The sequence below is a fragment of the Penicillium daleae genome, assembly GCF_028827525.1.
Source record: "Penicillium daleae strain IBT 16125 chromosome Unknown utg000001l_segment0_segment0, whole genome shotgun sequence".
Lineage (NCBI taxonomy): Eukaryota > Fungi > Ascomycota > Eurotiomycetes > Eurotiales > Aspergillaceae > Penicillium > Penicillium daleae.
In genome coordinates, this window is record NW_026623149.1 from 1,422,740 (window position 1) to 1,437,704 (window position 14,965).

General features: G+C 51.7%; 9 protein-coding genes across 9 annotated transcripts; 5 read left to right on the forward strand and 4 right to left on the reverse strand.

The window, feature by feature from the left end:
- Positions 1-240: 240 nt before the first annotated feature.
- On the reverse strand, positions 241-1,399 carry N7458_000408 (uncharacterized protein; the record flags this gene model as incomplete). The annotated part of the gene is made up of 2 exons (XM_056903802.1): positions 241-839; positions 883-1,399. 2 exons carry the CDS (start codon positions 1,397-1,399, stop codon positions 241-243), a joined length of 1,116 nt encoding a protein of 371 aa, XP_056771569.1.
- A 603-nt stretch (positions 1,400-2,002) lies between these two features.
- Positions 2,003-3,603, forward strand: arp6 (actin family protein; the record flags this gene model as incomplete). Its single annotated transcript, XM_056903803.1, has 4 exons — positions 2,003-2,507; positions 2,580-3,276; positions 3,338-3,400; positions 3,465-3,603. 4 exons carry the CDS (start codon positions 2,003-2,005, stop codon positions 3,601-3,603), a joined length of 1,404 nt encoding a protein of 467 aa, XP_056771570.1.
- A 172-nt stretch (positions 3,604-3,775) lies between these two features.
- N7458_000410 (uncharacterized protein) lies at positions 3,776-4,206 on the reverse strand (the record flags this gene model as incomplete). Its single annotated transcript, XM_056903804.1, has 2 exons — positions 3,776-3,882; positions 3,954-4,206. 2 exons carry the CDS (start codon positions 4,204-4,206, stop codon positions 3,776-3,778), a joined length of 360 nt encoding a protein of 119 aa, XP_056771571.1.
- Positions 4,207-4,401: 195 nt separating this feature from the next.
- Positions 4,402-5,627, forward strand: N7458_000411 (BRcat and Rcat domain-containing protein; the record flags this gene model as incomplete). The annotated part of the gene is made up of 3 exons (XM_056903805.1): positions 4,402-4,802; positions 4,861-5,385; positions 5,459-5,627. The coding sequence occupies 3 exons, from the start codon at positions 4,402-4,404 to the stop codon at positions 5,625-5,627; spliced, it is 1,095 nt and encodes a 364-aa protein (XP_056771572.1).
- Positions 5,628-5,930: 303 nt separating this feature from the next.
- Positions 5,931-7,045, reverse strand: N7458_000412 (3-hydroxyacyl-CoA dehydrogenase family protein; the record flags this gene model as incomplete). Its single annotated transcript, XM_056903806.1, has 3 exons — positions 5,931-6,661; positions 6,771-6,870; positions 6,920-7,045. 3 exons carry the CDS (start codon positions 7,043-7,045, stop codon positions 5,931-5,933), a joined length of 957 nt encoding a protein of 318 aa, XP_056771573.1.
- A 245-nt stretch (positions 7,046-7,290) lies between these two features.
- On the forward strand, positions 7,291-10,993 carry tof1 (putative DNA repair protein (Tof1); the record flags this gene model as incomplete). Its single annotated transcript, XM_056903807.1, has 4 exons — positions 7,291-7,377; positions 7,448-7,685; positions 7,747-9,879; positions 9,939-10,993. 4 exons carry the CDS (start codon positions 7,291-7,293, stop codon positions 10,991-10,993), a joined length of 3,513 nt encoding a protein of 1,170 aa, XP_056771574.1.
- Positions 10,994-11,917: 924 nt separating this feature from the next.
- On the forward strand, positions 11,918-13,036 carry N7458_000414 (GFA family protein; the record flags this gene model as incomplete). The annotated part of the gene is made up of 1 exon (XM_056903808.1): positions 11,918-13,036. One exon carries the CDS (start codon positions 11,918-11,920, stop codon positions 13,034-13,036), a length of 1,119 nt encoding a protein of 372 aa, XP_056771575.1.
- Positions 13,037-13,324: 288 nt separating this feature from the next.
- N7458_000415 (PhzF family phenazine biosynthesis protein) lies at positions 13,325-14,296 on the forward strand (the record flags this gene model as incomplete). The annotated part of the gene is made up of 1 exon (XM_056903809.1): positions 13,325-14,296. One exon carries the CDS (start codon positions 13,325-13,327, stop codon positions 14,294-14,296), a length of 972 nt encoding a protein of 323 aa, XP_056771576.1.
- A 158-nt stretch (positions 14,297-14,454) lies between these two features.
- On the reverse strand, positions 14,455-14,940 carry N7458_000416 (SRPBCC family protein; the record flags this gene model as incomplete). The annotated part of the gene is made up of 1 exon (XM_056903810.1): positions 14,455-14,940. One exon carries the CDS (start codon positions 14,938-14,940, stop codon positions 14,455-14,457), a length of 486 nt encoding a protein of 161 aa, XP_056771577.1.
- Between the last annotated feature and the right edge of the window lie 25 nt (positions 14,941-14,965).

Below are 14,965 nucleotides of genomic sequence, written 5' to 3' on the forward strand. Positions count from 1 at the left end.
GGCTTGCTGTCATGCTCTCCCTTTGATTTTACTGATGAGCCTTTGCCAGTTCATATTCACCTGCCATTTGTATTATATCTTCCCCTTCGTTTCCTTCAATGTACATATACAATTTTGTGGCGAGGTATCCCATTTATTATTCTATTCATTGAGATAATCTAGACAGGACTAGCGACTTGTTCATCCCGCTAGCCCATTGTAAATCATGTTATGCACAGTGCCAGTATTGTAGTTGAGCGTCTATCCGCTCGCAGCAGCGTCGATGGGCTTGCTGACTTCATCCATGACCTTGAGCCAGGTCTTCGACCAAACGGTAAACTTGTCACTTGATTGCTGCTCGCCGTCTGCGCTTTCAGCGCCAGCCCATGGAGTAGCAACCAAGTTCACAGCCTGCGCAGCATGCTTCTGTGTCTGCTTGAGGTGATATGCCGCTTTGTCCCAGTTGCTCTCGTACAAAGCCCCAGCAGCTTCATCAACCTGATCAGGTATGCTCTGCAAATTGATCATCAAAGACTCGAGCTTGGCGATGCCAGCCGCCGAAGACAAGGGCTTATCTCCAGCATTCTTAAGACGGTAGGTAAGAATGGCAGGATAGACCTGCGCAACGGGTTTGAGGAAACGGAGCGTCGACTTTTTCTGCTCCTGCAGCGCAGCAGTATCCTCCTCATCCCCATCCTCATCATCACTATCAGAACCGCCATCCTTGTCCTCCCCCATCAATTCATCAAAGAACTCATCATCCTCCTCAGGATCCCAATCCTCAAGTTCCTCAACAGCATCCCTCACAAGATCACGCCACTGCTCAACCCGACGCATCACAAATCCCACAACCCCCCTTACTCGCAACCTCCGAAACCGCATCACAAGCATCCCACACCCGACCCACAGCAACAGTAACACCATCCTTCTCCGCCTTCGAAATCCCCTCCTCCTTCTTCTTAGGGTCCTCCTTCTTCGCCGAATCCTTCTTATCAGCAATCCCCTTCACACCCTTCACTAGTGTAGCGAATTCCACCAAGGCCCTCTTGGTCAGCACAAGAACCTCCGAATAAAAAGCCTTCGTATACCCAGCCGGCGTCACGAGCAGCGCAGCCGTAACCAGCGATGGGAGGACAGACTCATTGCATGCGCGTAGCACCGTGCTAACGGCAGAATGCGTGAAAGGCGCCGTGATAGCCAGCAGCGAGAGCTTGGTCACTTGGGCTCTAAGTGCAGCAGCGGAGTTTGACAGGAGGGGCAGGGCGTTTGCGGCTGCTTCTGTGTCTGTGTCTTTGGATGGCGTTTGCGGTTGAGTGCCTTGTGCTGTTGCTGTTGCGGTTGTGGGCGAGGCGAGGGTGGCTTGGAATTGTTCGAGGAGGGTGAGGGTGGTGGATATTATGACTGAGAATTGTTGGGCCATTTTGAGGGGTGTGGTTGAACCACTGTGTCGTGAGTTTGGTGGTGGTTGTTTGGTGATGGAGAAATTTTGGGCGGAGATTTTGATTGAGAGATTGGCCGCGGGGCTCGGCGGGGCTCTTTGCTGGAGGTGGGAAATGGTTTGTACGGCTTTTGTAGGATTGAGATTTGATTGCCCAGGTTTTTGTTGATTTAAATTCAAATGGTGGTCAGGCTCTATATTATGCAGATTGATTTAAGTTTGATAATTTGTTGGACTTTCTCGGTTTCTTGCTCTTTGTATAGTATAAGCCTGATGTCGCGATTCAACGTACATATATATCTCAGGCCATTCAGCATCGGGGGCGATCATTGACTGCATGTGTACATACGCACGCTTGCTTTACTTTAATCAAGGTCATATAATGAAATTTCCACTCATGATAATTTTCAAATACTTTACTTCGAATCACTAGTGTTAGTCTTCGTTGCGACGGTCACCAATATGGAACCTGAATCCTCAGGCATAACAAAAAGTTCCCCATCAATCAAACACGACAAACACCGACGGAGCATCTGAAGAGCTTCGATGCTCACCTTCTTTCAAGGCATTCAACAATCAGCCAAAATGGTAACAACAAAGTCGCGCACCTCTACGAAGGCTGCAAAGAACTCTCCAGATGTCCCGACTCGAAACCTGCCCGCCAAAACCTTCATCATCGACAATGGCGCCTATACAATGAAAGCGGGCTACGCCTGTGATCCCTCGTCCTCCTCCGAAGAAGCCCTATCCAACTGCTCCACGATACCAAACGCGATAGTTAAGACTCGAGATAACCGGATATGGACCGCTGCACAGCTTGCAACCCATGTCACGGACTGGAATGAGGCAGTGTTCCGCCGCCCGGTCGAGAAGGGATATATTGTGAATTGGGAAGCGGAGAGGGAGATTTGGGACCAGACGTTCTTCGAGGAGAAGGCGACAGCGCGGAATAAGCTGCTTCGAATTACTCACCCGGAGGAAACCACTCTGGTGCTTACCGAGGCTCCAAATAACCTCCCGGTGTTGCAGCGAAATACGGATGAGATGGTTATGGAGGAATGGGGGTTTGGAGGCTATGTGAGATGCTTGGGTAAGATACGGAAATACTGGTATCACAGTATTTGTGCAACTCAGATATACTAACCCCCATGTTTTACCAAAGGTCCGACACTCAATGCTTGGAATGAAGTCAATTCGCTATTCGGTGACCCTCTCACCCAGTCCGACTCCGATATCATGCCCAAGGACTGCCTCCTGGTCGTCGATTCGGGATACTCCCATACAACAGTGACACCCGTATACAAAGGCCAGCCCATTCAACGTGCCATCCGACGGCTCGATGTCGGTGGCAAGTTCCTTACAAACTACTTGAAAGAGATCGTATCCATGCGCCAATACAACATGGTAGACGAGACATACATCATGAACGAAGTCAAAGAGGCTGTCTGTTTCGTCAGCAATGATTTCACGGCCGACATGGAACGAACCTGGAAGGCTAATCGCAAGCGCGAAGAAGCCCAAAGCGTGGTAGTAGACTACGTGCTTCCAGATCCAAATGCTCACAAGAAGGGCTTCATGCGCCCACATGATCCACTCTTGCATGCAAAGAAAAAGAAGGGTGCGCTTTCTGGTCTCAGTGCAGAGATTTTGTCTGAGGATGTGCTGGTTCTGGGCAACGAAAGGTTTACTGTCCCGGAGCTTCTGTTCAAACCCAGTGATATCGGGATGCAGCAAGCTGGTATCCCAGATATGATTCTTCAGAGCTTGTCGGTATTGCCGCCTGGATTGCATGCCGCCTTCTTGGCGAATGTGTTAGTTGTTGGTGGTAATTCTTGCATTCCGGGCTTCATGGAACGGCTGTAAGTGTAGATTTTTTCTACCTACAATCCAGACAACTGATAAGCTGATGTATCCTCGCAGTGAAAATGATATCCGCGGGATTGCCTCATCAGAATGTGTGGTTCGCGTTCGACAGGCCGAGGAGTAAGTTCCATCCACGTGATACATCCCCATTCTACACAATCACTAACCATTCATTACTGCTTAGTCCTTTCCGCTTTACTTGGCTCGGCGGGTCTCGTTTCGCGAGCAACCGTGAGGAACTTGGCAAGTTGGCCATTACCCGCCAGGAATACCAGGAATATGGATCAGGATGGGCTGGCCGACGATTTGCCGGTATGATATGATTGGGAGGTTCAACTGTGCACTTGTCAGTCTTTTTCGGAGTTTCAGGAGCTGTGTTAGCGCACGGCCTTAGTTATGCATTATGATACCCTTTTATTTGTCTAATTGATGGTTTTCACTCCGATCAAATATTACGGCGGCTGTTTGCGTTTCGTTCCATGGTTATCCACAGATCTATCCCTGGTCATAGTCTCCACAACGTAAATAAAGATACTCTGAAAGTTTCGTCTCGATCTCCTTCACGAAGCAATCTGATGACGCTGCTCTGATACGCTCTCTTCCTGGTATAATGGTCTGTAACGTACAACCACGGTTAGTATGAAAATGCTTTGGTTCGACATGGGAAGTTTACCTGAAGCCATCCCGCCATACCAAAGCGGGACCTGCAACCCACGCTTAGTCGTTCGTAACGGCCAGGTACCGTGTCTCCAAAGAATGGTCATGCTATAGTCACCTCGCGTTGCCTTGCTCACGTTGCCTTTGCGGAATCCAAAAGAATTGAATGTCGTCGATGCCTCATGCTTCAATGGACCAGCTGCGGGCGATGCCTGTTGATCTGTAGTTGTATATGCGTCCACGGAATCGTTGGGAATCCTCCGACTCATCGTTGGGAGGCGTGAGTCGTAGCCTTGCAGGGGAAGAAAAGATATAATTACCTCCTTCCGATTTCTCTTCTTGTCTCGAATCTTGTCGTCGTCAACGTTCACACACAGCCTCATTTCCAAACGCACTCTCACACACAAGAACATCGTCCCATCCACTCCAATCTCTGGCTTCCACTACCAACTCGTCTTTGAAAAATGTCCTTCGCACCCTTCCAGTTTCAGTTTCGTGTTCCTGCCTTCGACGTGGGTCTGCAGAGACGAACTCGCAGGACAGCATCCACCAGGGAGCAACTCTCAGCGTTTTGGAAGACTATCAGAACTCGCCACCCGCCATGGGTTGAAGCCGCTCTACTCGCAGGAGGCAATGCACCCAACCCGCTTCAGCAGATTGCCAGACCTCGCGGGGGCGCACCACAGCCTGAGGATGCAGCACCTGGAGCAAGCAATACACCGGATCAACCTGATCCCATTGCAGCGGCGCCTGTCCTTCCCGCCATCACCTCGGGCGATGATCCAGCAGAGGATGATGAAGACAAGAAGCTCGGCTTCAGAGAAAGACTGAAGGCTGTCTTGAAGAGCGGAATGTCCAAGAAGAGGTCAGTATCCACATATGATATACAGAGAAAGGCACTCACTAACACTCCCTTTACACAGCCCATGCGTGGCCTGCGACGAGCCAGTCAAGTCAACCAATCTCGTGAGCGGGGGATGCGAGCACCAGTACTGCCGCCCCTGCATCCGAGAAATGGTGAAAGTCGCATTCCTGGACAGAAGCATGTTCCCTGTCCGCTGCTGTGGCCAAGAGATCCCCGCCAAGCAGCTGGTCCCGGCGCTGCACCTGCGCGTCAGAAAGGTCTACATGGCCCTCGCGTCTGAGCGCACCACTCCTCCGGCCGAGCGATGGTACTGTCCGGCAGCCAACTGCCGCACCTGGATCTCTCCCAGGTTCCTACACCCAGGGTCCAAGACACAGAAGTGCCCATATTGCCGGGCCGTGATCTGCTCGACTTGTCGAGATCTGGCTCACGGACGCCAGCAATGCACGGAAGACCCTGGGCTGGGAGCGATCTTGGATGTGGCCCGGACTCAGCAGTGGCAGAGATGCTACCGCTGCCATAGCTTGGTCGAGAGGAGGGGAGGGTGCCCGCACATCAGGTGCAACTGTGGAGCAGAGTTCTGGTATGTATCTGAGATGAAATTCAGGTCTATGTTCAATCAGTTCTCATCAGATTTGATGCTGACTTGTGAGTAGCTACGTGTGCGGCGCAATTTGGGGCACTTGTCATTGCTGGCAGGCGGCAGAGGTCCTGGACGATCATCCGGTGTGGGGAGGAGAGGGCGGTCCCGACCGTGCAATGGTTGTGGCGGCGTTGCAGGTTGCCGACGATGGTCCTGCTGGAGCCGTCCACGCCGATGCATAGGTCGGGACTGGCCCAGTGGTGCTAGGGAGGAGAAGAGAGGAGAGAGGAGAAAGGGGGGGGGGATAACGTGACTGAGAACTGAGATTGCATAGCCCAAGTGAGCGGCGTGCACATCTAAACCAATACCAATCTTAGTATGTTCTCAGGTTTCATCGCATATCTGGAAGAATAAGTCCTTTGTATTTTATGTATTGATGGCGTTCAAAAAGAACCTAAGAATGGTAGCATACAGAAGGTATCTTGTGAGGGTACAAATAATGATTTTGCGTCGTCAAGAATCATACCAGAGCAGGCAGATACAGATCAATAGTCGTAGAAGCCCTTGCCAGACTTCTTACCCATCCAGCCAGCATCAACCATACGACGAAGGAGGCCAGCAGGTCTGTACTTGCTATCGCCAGTCTCCTGGTGGAGCACATTCATGATAGCCAAGCAGGTGTCCAAGCCAATGAAATCAGCCAGGGTTAAAGGACCCATGGGGACATTGGTACCATTCTTCATGATGTTGTCAATATCCTCACGGCCACCGATACCGGTCTCGAGACAGATGACAGCCTCGTTGATGTAGGGCATGAGAATGCGGTTGGCCAGGAAGCCGGGGGAGTCGGCGGACACCGAGGCCACCTTGCCCATACGCTCGACAAAAGCAATGGCAGTATCCATGGTCTCCTGAGAGGTCTGCAAAGCCCGGATAATCTCCACACCCTTTTGAACGGGGACAGGGTTCATGAAGTGAGTCGAGATCACCCGAGATGGAGCCTGTAAGTCGGTTGGGTCTGTGGTGGTAGCAGCGGCAATCTTGGTGATGGGAATGGACGAAGTGTTGGTGGCCAGGATAGCGTGTTTGGGCGCAATCTGGGCAAGGTTCTTGAAGATGCTCTGCTTGAGATCTGGGATCTCGGGAACGGCCTCAATGACAAAGTCAACCGAGGAGAGGTCTTCCATCTTCAGGGTGGGGGTAAGCAGGGCACGAGCTGCATCGGCGGCTTCTCGAGTAATGCGCTGCTTAGCGACATCCTTCTCAAGAAGCTTGTCTGAGTGAATATAGGATTTAGCACCGTTCCTCTGTAAGGGCCCCTGGGGACTTTGCGAAGCCCAACAATTGGAGTAGCCGCGGGCGGAAGGATGAAAGGGCATATTTACCGGCGAACTTGAGACCCTTGTCCAGCGAGGCTTGTGAGGAATCGACCAAAGTGACAGGTACTCCGGCCTTCTGTGCGGCAACGAGAGCAATTCCCAGACCCTACATTTCATTAGCGACGAAAAACTTTCAATCCGTGCATATTACTGACCATCTGGCCAGCACCGATCACACCCAGCGATTTAACCTCGGCAGCGCTCGTAGCAGCGGTCGAGCTGAAGCTACGGGCCACTGAAGAGCCATTGCGAGTGACGGAACGAAGCGAAGAAGCGAACATATTTGCAATCGCAGGAATCACTCGGGTTTGTAGAGTACAAAAGAAAGAGAAGATTACAGTCGTATAGATCTTCACGTGTCGGTCTGACCGACTAAAGTTAATCCGACGTCATCGGCTATCTTCGGCAGCGGGCGGCGCTTTCAGTTTCTCCGAATCGCCGAGGCAAACGCGTCCGAGACGCGTTGTCCCATTCGAGTTACAGTGCGCTCCAAGTGGTCCATACTCAACAAAAAGGTATTCCCACCATGGAGCAGGAGGTGACCTCCGTGGGCCATGATGTCCAGGTCATTGACCCGGACGTGCGCATCCATGTTTACGGCCTGGTTACCGCGGTATGTGATCCTTGTGACTTTCTCTCCTGATTATAGACTGACCGGGATACTGACGCGACCTCATCTTTAGCTGGGTGGTTTCAATGGCGAAGATGCAGACCGTTATATGCTTGGAGATGATGCCCTCTCCTGTCTTCGTGACATTAGAAGATGGCTGAGGCTCTACGACCAAAGGAACAATCGAATGGACGTGGTGCGATGTCTCGGAGAAGCCAACTTGGTCATTGGTGATCTACTTCCAATTCTCTCGATCTGGTGGGCCAATGGACAAAACAGCAAGCATATGACACGAGTTGCTTTAGCATGCTGTAAGTGACGACCTTATATACCATGGGAGATTTAAGGATACTGAAGGGCTGACCGGAGCAGTGGAATTGCTGGTACCTTTGACCTGGCCCGCTGAGTATCACAGCCAGATGACCGCCAACCACCACCGCCATACTCCATACATTCAGCAAATCCAAGTGCAATACAAGCGCAGCATTCTCAAGTATGGCGGATCCAACCTTTTGCGTGCCGTCATCCGCATTGCCCTTCCGAGCATGGCTATCCCCCGGTCCGAGCGCGAGTCCCGAGATGATGGGATCCTCAAGTTGATGCTCTATCTCTTGCGAAATATTGCGATTATCACCACCAATGATCGACTTGCGGCCGAAGGTGACGAGGAGGAGACATCTCGCGCAGCCACGATCAATGCGTTCCAAGACCAAGATGCATTTGCGCTCATTCTGACCATGTGCTCGAATGTCGCCGATGACTTCAACCAGCAGGATGTGGTCTTACTCGAGATCTTGTTTCACCTAGTCAAGGGTGTCAATGTTGACAAGCTGTTCCTGAACGACGAGGAACGGAAGGCAAAACGATCTGACGAGCTTGGCGATCTTCTCCGCAAAGAGAGCCAGGTCAAGCGAGAATACGCCAGGAATGCACCTACTCGACATGGTAGATTTGGGACCATGATCTGGGTTAAACGAGACGAGCATAAAGTGACTACGGTTTCCGGGCAAAATATTCTGCGAGACGACCAAGCCAGTCTGCAGAAAATGGATGAGACCAAGAAGTGGAAAAAGCCCCGACCCCGCCGAAAGAAGGACGATGGCGTCCAGTACAATGACTTTAATATTCCTGCTCATCTCTCATTACTAGCGACGAAAAACTTCCGAACATTCGTGGAAGAGTTCCTCGACTCCGGCTTTAACCCTCTGTTCACCCATGTGCGAAAGGCGATCGAGCGGGAGGCGGAACGGGTAACAGCGATCAATGCTCGGCAGTTCTTCTACACAGTCGGCTGGTTCCTTGAAGCTGAGCGTGCGCGACGTGCCCGACAGGTTATGCAGCATGCCCAGAATGGGAAGTCTGCGAAGGAGGTGGAGCCAGACAGCTATGGTTTGGTTGCTGGTGTGTTGAACCAGGAAACATTCATCTCCTTGAACAGGGCCATGCAAAATAGCCTGGACAACAAGGAATGGGACGACTTGACTGCACAGATGCGATGCTTTACGCAAATCCTTTTGACTGTGCAGGAAATGGCCTTCTCCCCGATTGAGGAAGATCAAGAAATTGCCGATAATATTCAGAACCGAATCTTCTACGAAGAAACTACGCACGACCGAATCATTTCCATCGTGCGAGGATACAAAGATCAAGGGTTTGGGTATCTGGATGCTGCAACGGAGCTTGCACATGTCTTCTTACGCATGCTGGAGCGTTATTCCAAGACAAACGTTGACTTGCAAGTTCGATCTAAGCGGCGAGCCAGAAAGCGCAAGAAGGACGCCGCTCAGGCTGAAGGCCAAGATGGTGAAGAGAACGAGGAGGACCTGAATTCTGAAGACGAGGACTTGATTGATTCTGCGCAGGTGACCAAGGAGCGTGCATTTGATTTCAAGCGATTTGCTGCCAAGTTCTGCAATCAAAGCTGTGTGAACACGTTTGTCGCTTTCACTGAATTCTATCGCGAGTTGAATTCGGAGCAACTGAAACGAGCCCACCGCTACTTCTACCGCGTCGCGTTCAAACAGGAGATGACCACCCTCTTGTTCCGCTTGGACATCATCAACCTATTCCACCGGATGATCAAGGGCCCTGGAGCTATGGACTCTACCAAACCGGTTTTCAAAGAATGGGAGGAGTTTGTGCGGCAGATCATTCGTCGATTGGTGAAGAGGATTGATCAACGGCCTGCCCTGATCACAGAGTTGCTATTCAGCAAGATGAACTCGACGGTTTACTATCTTGAGTTCGGGCATGAACGACAGACCATGTCTACTTCCAAGCGGCCCCGGGGGGAGCTCCAATTCATTTCTAAGGAGACTCTCACCAAGGAGGCCAAACAGGGTGTGGTGGTGGGTGCCCTCGTCCTTGACGGGCGGGCGGATCTCGTGACGTGGCTCGTAGATGTGTTGAAATCGGCCGCCTTCGAACGCGAGGCCTGGGAGGCTGGTGACGAAGCTCGTCGTGCAGAGAACCCTGAAGCTACCAGCACACCCAACCCCTTGATTCGTATGTGTTGATTCTCAAAACAACTTCGAGAAACTAGCAGCTAACTAACACTCATGCAGACGTCAAACCTAGTGATGATTTCGTCGAGAATTCCATGTTTTCCAACGCCAAGCTCCGTCTACTTATGGAGTCTGTCGGACTCGAGCGACTTGGCCAGGAGGACGTGCGCGGTGCTCAATGGGTCGTTCCAGCGGCCATGTCATCGACTGATTTGAACGGGATTATTTCCACCATCAACAAGTCAGTCGAGAATCCCATACCCGAGGGCAGCGCCGAAGATCCTCGCCAACTGCTCCGCCGCAAGGAGACAAACAGTGCGCGGGAAAGCCTAGCTCAGGGCACACTCGACGTGCACTTTGGATCGGATTCTGAAGGAGAAGATGTTCCCGATGGGCCTTTATTCCCGCCGAACCTTCGGACAAAGTCTAATGCACTAGATGAGCTTAAGAAAAAGCGCAAGAAGAAGACACGCAAGGTCGATGACGCTGAAAAGGAACCCCTGGATGATGCAATTCTGGAGGAGCGTCGCCAGGCCCGTCTTGCCAATGCGCTGGCCCGCCAAAGCAAGATCAAAAGTGATCTGTTCATCCATGCTAGCGACGACGAGACTGACGAGGAAGCGGACCGGGAGTTCTTCCGCCTCGAAGAAGAACGGCGCAAGGAGCAAGCGCGGAATGTTGAGAAAGCCATCCTCATGGGTGATACTGAACAGGTGCAGTCAGAGAACACGAACAAGGGCAAGAAAGCGAGTGTTCGTAAGCGCAAAAGTGACACAACTGCTACCGAGTCGAAACGACGCCGTCGTGGATCAGGATCTACGGGCAGTGACGGTGACGATGACGACGACATCCTCATGGCTGATCTGGACGATGTGTCGCCTCGCTCTCAGCAGGAAATCTCTACCAGCCACGGAGCCGGAGACGAAGACACGCCACTCACTTCCACGGAAGATGAGATGGATTTCGACGATGATCTTGTCTTCAGTCGGGATCGACAAACCAAGCCCACAGATCCCGAGCCACCCGTCGACAGCGACGATGAAGAAGAAACGCTCGTGGCGCCTTCTAGTCGCCGCATGCGAGGCGGGTTCGTCATTGAAAGTGATTCTGAGTAAAGGAAAGGAAATGCGCAGCTTGTGGAGCTTGCGGACGATATGTTTTATGATGACCTTATGAGGCGTTTTGCATTGGGGAGGAATTGTAACAAAGTCGTAAATGGAGGATACGAGGATACCTAGTTTCGGGCATTTGGGTTATATTGCATGCCTATATGTTTGATGAGTACATTATTTATGGAATATTGGATATTAATTCGATGGATTGCCCAGCTCGAGGGCCTGTCTGTTTGGATAGAATGTCATACATGGAAGTAGTTATAGTGCACCGAGTAAAATAGTTCTCAGGATTTAGTACTGTACCATTTGATTTGGACAAAGTCAAACGATAGAGGACTGAACTAGAACCCTGCGATGGTCTATAGGACTAGACACCACCTTCTGATACCGGAGGCTAACTACCTCATGGACGATCGAGTAATGATGTAAGTAGATTTCCCGTGTATGCCCTCAAAGCTAATCCGACTACATACCTACGAGTATACTGTCTACCAATCGCCATCCTAACTAGAGATTGACATTTGCTCATCCCACTGTTTTCTATTCTTCGAATTAATAACCAACAAGAAGCAAACTTTAGGCAGAGTCTGGGCATCATCGCGGGGTAAAAGATCACCCAACCCAACTAAGATGGAAGTAGCTAGATCCCCGACCCGACGAATGATACAGCTGCATGCAATCTACTCTTGCCTTGATCCGATACATCCAGATCCTGCGAGTATGACTCCCAATACGAGCTTTGCAGGATAACGGGATACCGGCCCGTGCGTTCCGTCTTTGAAGGTTTAGTAGATTTGGATCATTTGAAGAATACAAAAAGAATCGATCATTCCCCCACTAGGGCCACTACTAGGTCCTCTCATACTCTTCTGACAACCACGATAAACTAACCGCCATCATCACCACAACAAGCGTCCTACAACAATGGCACCAACCAAAACCCTCAAAGCATCCTGCCACTGCCACGCCATCCAATTCACCATAACACTCCCCCTCGAATCCCTCCCCCTCAAAATCCACCTCTGCCACTGCACAATCTGCCGCTACGTCCACGGCGCACCATGCTGTTTCCATGCACCCCTACCTGACGGCGTCGATCTGGACTTCATCGCGCCCTCCGGCAAAGACAAGCTCACCTCGTACACGCATCCATCCTTTCGTTCGCGGAAATGGTTCTGCAGTACTTGTGGTTGCCATATTGGTGATAGTTCGTTGACGAAGGATGTGTCGTGGATGATTTCGTCGTCGCTCTATGATGCGAATCGCGGCGAGGAGGGCGTTTGGAAGTTTAGTTCGCATATTTGTCCTGGGTCTACCGGGGATGGGGGGTTGTCCGGGGTTTTTGGGAGTGTGGATGGGGAGGTGTTGAATATGGTGGATTTGGATATACCGAAGACTATGACTGCGACTTCTGCTTCTGCTTCTACGAATCCGTCTGCGTCAGCTCCAATTATGGACAAACCTGTTTCTCACGAGGGCAATGCAGATGCATCTGCCAGTGCAGACGAGAAATTACTCGCGCAATGCCACTGCGGCGGCGTATCCTTCCACATCTCTCGACCCCGCGACTCCTTCATTGCCAGCGAAGAAAGTACAGGCTGGCTCTCCCCCATCGACAAAAAGCGCTGGCTAGCCAGCATGGACGTCTGCGACGACTGCCGTCTCACCACGGGGACTAACGTGATCGGCTGGATGTTCGTGCCTGTCGACCACATCTCGCCAGCGCTTCCATCAAACCTCCTGGTCGGATCATCCAAGGCCTACCAGTCGACGGAGGATGTAGTGCGGACGTTCTGTGGGACGTGTGGTGCGACGGTGTTCTACTGGTGTAAGGAACGGCCGCAGATTGTAGATGTTGCGACGGGATTGCTACGTGCGCCGGAGGGGGTTATGGCTGAGAAATGGGCTATTTGGAGGGCTGGGCGGCCGGCGTGGCCAGAGAATGGATTGAGGTATCACGAGGGATTTGCGAGGGCGTTGATTGATGGGATGAAGAGTTGGGGGAGGGAGAGGGGGCATGCGGATGAATTTGTGGTGCCATAAATGGATGATTTAGATTGATTTGGTAGTTAGTATCCTGCTAAGAAGAAATTGTTAAGATCAATGCCTGGTTAGTCATTCCATATGACTCTCTGACGATTTTGTAGATGGATCCTGGTGTTGGACCTTGTCGGCTGCCGAGTTTAAGCGGGACCTTCGGCATCGGCAACCCCACCAGAAATGAGTCAAGGGCGTGGGCAAGGAGCTATATCTTTCTTGCTGCAGCCAAAGGGACTCGAGAATACGATCTGAATCCAATTTCTTCTCCCTTTCAAACAACCAACCCTCACCATGACACAACTTAAGTTCGTCACTCTCGACGTCTTCACCACCAAACCCTTCAGCGGCAACCAACTCGCCGTAGTCTTCCTACCCGAAGAGCCAACCCAGCAACTCACCCAACGCCAAAAGCACATCATAACTCTCGAATTCAATCTCTCCGAAACCATCTTCGTCCACCCAGTCACCGACCCCACTAAGCGCACCATCGACATCTTCACCCTTGAATGCGAAATCCCCTTCGCCGGCCATCCCACCATCGGCGCCGCAAACTGGTTCCTCTGCCAATCCGGCGCAGACGCAAATGCAACCGCCAACGCAGGCCAAGTCACCAGCCTCATCACCAAATCCGGTGAAATCCCAATTACCATTCAAGACGCGCAAAGCGGGACTGTCGCTGCTAAGATTGCGCATAACACGCGCATTCATGCACAGCGCTTCCCTCTATCGGATCTGTTGTACCTGCATCCAACATTGAAGCCGTACTTTTCGGCTACTGGTACCGAGGAAACTAGTTTCCCTCTCTTCTCTATCGTTAATGGCATGAGTCAGACCTTCATCGAGCTGCCCACCCTTGAAGCTCTAGCCGCCGTCCCCCGCGCCACGGGCGGGGATCTGGTCTCGGTTTTGCAGTATCTCGATGCTGGCTGGCAATCTGGACTTATCTGCGTGTACTTCTTTGTGCGGGACGTAGATGACGATGTCACGGGCAAAAAAGTGATTCGCACGCGGATGATGCTGGGTGCATTGGAAGATCCGGCGACGGGGAGCTCGGCGAGTGGACTTGCGTCTTATTTGGCGTTGACGGAGGGGAAGGCGGGAGAGGCGTATCGGTATCATTTTGTGCAAGGGGTTGAGATGGACCGGAGGAGTGATATTGGGGTTAATGTTGTGTTGGATGGGGAGGGGGCGATTGGGGAGGTGGAATTGACGGGGTCGGCTGTGAGGGTTTCGGAGGGAGTGATTGCTGTGCCGGAGGTTTAGAAGGAGTATGTATTTCAGGGTATAAGCTCAGGATACAATAAGCTTGGGATTAAAATTAAGGTTAAGGTAGTTTGATAGTCCCTCGAGTAAAAGTACTTTCACAAAGCATCATATTTTCACATTTCCCATCTCATATCACAGGACGACGCTATCTCCAATCAAAGCTTCCCTTCTTCTACGAGCCTCCTCAAAACATTAATAGTCCCCTCCACAGCCTGCCGACTCATCCGCCTCTCCCTCACCAACGCATTCTCCAACTCCTCCTCACTCAATCCCGGATGTCTCCACTCAAAAATATACGTCAAATACAACTCCCCATCCGCCCCCTCACTAACAACATTACTAATGCGACTCCCATCCGGCTGTTCAAACTCCACCCGACAAGGCTCAAAGGCAGTGACGACTTCCTTCACCAGCTGCTGCGACTCGCGGAAAAGCACTTCCCGAACGACGACTGTGTTGCTGGTGGTCGGGTCGATGGTGTCGCTGAGCACGGTGGTGGATTGGATGGCGGCGGGCACGAAGGTTTCTGCGGAGCGGCATTTGAGGAGGAGGCCGGCCCAGATTTGGGAGGTTGAGAGGCGGGTTGGTGTGTTTGGTGGGTTTAGCGGGGCTGTGAAGGCGAGGTTGTTTGTTGGTGCCATGGTGGTAGAGGTAGTAGTAGTAGTG